The sequence below is a fragment of the Brassica napus genome, chromosome C2, assembly GCF_020379485.1.
Source record: "Brassica napus cultivar Da-Ae chromosome C2, Da-Ae, whole genome shotgun sequence".
In the NCBI taxonomy this organism is placed as follows: domain Eukaryota; kingdom Viridiplantae; phylum Streptophyta; class Magnoliopsida; order Brassicales; family Brassicaceae; genus Brassica; species Brassica napus.
The window spans coordinates 35,018,294-35,020,838 of record NC_063445.1 but is presented as its reverse complement, the minus strand read 5'-3'; the positions used below and the strand labels follow the sequence as shown (position 1 = coordinate 35,020,838).

The 2,545-nt window shown below is 35.0% G+C and overlaps 1 protein-coding gene across 1 annotated transcript; it reads left to right on the top strand.

Annotated features, from left to right (window-relative positions):
* The first annotated feature begins 515 nt into the window (after positions 1-515).
* Positions 516-2,143, top strand: LOC106380476 (probable phospholipid hydroperoxide glutathione peroxidase 6, mitochondrial). Its single transcript, XM_013820244.3, has 6 exons — positions 516-814; positions 909-985; positions 1,066-1,127; positions 1,219-1,337; positions 1,649-1,816; positions 1,914-2,143. The coding sequence occupies exons 1-6, from the start codon at positions 587-589 to the stop codon at positions 1,947-1,949; spliced, it is 690 nt and encodes a 229-aa protein (XP_013675698.1). The 5' UTR covers positions 516-586; the 3' UTR covers positions 1,950-2,143.
* The last annotated feature ends 402 nt before the right edge of the window (positions 2,144-2,545 follow it).

Sequence of the window (2,545 nt, the reverse complement as noted above, 5' to 3'; positions counted from 1 at the left end):
CTCTAAACCCTAAAATTTAGATTAATTAACCCTATGAGTATACGTGTATATTTACTTCCTTTGATAAAACATTTAAGTTTATTTTGGTCATTTTTATTTTTAAGATCTATATTTGTGACAAAAAAAATTTTAGGTAGGAATTTGTCATGAAACAATACAAAAGCCTGAAATTTCGGTTGATTTTCATTACTGAGGATAAAATTAGTTTTTGTTGTAAACAAAAATAGAAGTGCAAAATTTTATATTGGAATTGCTTACATGAAAAAAAAAAACTAAAATTGAAATCGAGAATATATATATGCACAATTAAAACTTAGGCCCAATATGAGCAGTAATATTCCCGAAGCCCTTAAAAGTTGTAAGTAATATTGTTCGGTTCACATTACTGGCGCACAAAGTAAACGCAGGAGATGAGCCAAGCACACCGACGAGTGTCCAACGTGGCGTGTTCAAAAGCACACACGTGTAAGACCTATTATCCATCCACTGAACACGGAGATAGAAACTGCTGAATAACGAAATTACAATTTGGACCCTCAGTAGCTAACAAATATCTAATCTGGATGAAAAAGGAATCTGGTAGAAAATGTTGAGATCCTCGTTTCGGCTTCTCTATATAACAAGAACCAATCTTCTGGTTCGAGCTTCACCATCATCGCTCTCTCGACTCCCATCTAAGTTCAGTTCTGCGAAACAACTTGTCCGTTCTCATCATCAGATTCCGTTATCAACAACGGGAGCTAAACTTTCTAGGTCGGAACATTCCATGGCTGCTTCCTCCGAACCCAAATCCATCTATGATTTCACCGTCAAGGTTCGATATTTTTCCTTTCGGGTTGATCCTTGGTTGTAAATTGAATCATGGGTCGGTTTCCTCGAAAATTGAAAAGTATGTGAATTGATGACAGGATGCGAAGGGAAATGATGTTGATCTAAGCACTTACAAGGGGAAGGTTCTCTTGATTGTCAACGTTGCTTCTCAGTGGTAAACCTTCGTGTTATCCAGTAAAGTAAGTTCATCAGTTAGTGACTTGTTTCTTTGGTACTTGAATTGTTGTCGTGCAGTGGCTTGACCAATTCGAACTATACTGAGCTTGCACAGCTGTACCAGAAGTACAAAGACCATGGTATACTTTTCTTTGTTTGTTCAATTAACCATATTATAGTATAGATGATAATTATGTTCTTTTTTTTTTTTTTTTTTTTAAATGGTATTAGGGTTTGAGATCCTTGCATTCCCCTGTAACCAGTTTGGTAATCAAGAACCTGGTTCTAATGAAGAGATTGTTCAGTTTGCTTGTACCCGTTTCAAGGCCGAGTACCCCATCTTCGACAAGGTAACCACTTTTCTTGTTCATTACTCTAATTCAACAAGTTAACTAGTCTTCTTATGTTACCATCTTGGGGTTAGTTCCTTGAAACATGAGTCATCCCATGTTGATATAAATAAGTATTAGTTTCAGGTGCTTTTCGCTAGTAAACACAATATGTCATGACAGAACACTGTCTCTCTGGATATCATTCGGACTTGATACATAATAACAATTTCTTATAGACTTTTTCTAGTATTTGTTTGTCTGTGTAGTGAGGCCATTCAGTTGTTACTTGTTAGTATTGGACTTGATTTTGGAATTATTATGCAATCCAGGTTGATGTGAACGGTGACTCCGCTGCTCCAATCTATAAGTTCCTGAAATCAAGCAAAGGTGGGCTTTTTGGAGACGGAATCAAGTGGAACTTCGCCAAGTTCTTGGTTGACAAAGATGGGAATGTTGTGGACCGTTACGCCCCAACTACTTCCCCTCTCAGCATTGAGGTAATCGTCTCACATGTTGTCGAATCCCTTTAGTTTGATTTAGAGACCCAAACATTTCTCTTAATGGTTGTTCATTGTTGAAATCCACTATTTGCAGAAGGACCTGAAGAAACTGTTGGGAGTTACTGCTTAAGCTACTAATAGGCGCAAGTATTCAAATAAAAGCTCCTATAGTATTGTAATAAGCTGTGTCTATGTTCTTGAGTGTCTTTGGGATGATTCGTCTCCTACTGCTTAAAATCCTCCTTTTTAGTTACTGATGTGTGTAACATCTTTGACCTAAAACACATATTTACCGCTACTATTGTATTCTGCTGTTTCCTAGAATCGTGGGAAGAAGAAAGCTAGAGACGCATTTATAAAGTCGAAATACAAATCAAATGTCTCGAAGTAATAAAGAACTGAAAAAGACTAGATGATGAAAATGAAACCAAACAAGTTTGTCTCAAACTAATAAATAACTGAAAATGATTAGAAGATAATACTCTTTTCTGTTTTATATTAAGTTTCATACTAAGTGTCGTTTTAAATTCGTGTTAAGAAAATATTTAATTTCACATATTTTTTATATAAAAACATGCATATCCATATTTCTGATAATAAGACAATTATTTTGCAACAAAATTTTTTTCTCTACGACAACGATACTTAATATGAAACAGAAGAAATATAGAAAAGTAACATTTGCAACTCTTTAAATTCTAACAATTAGGTGATTTATAACTATTT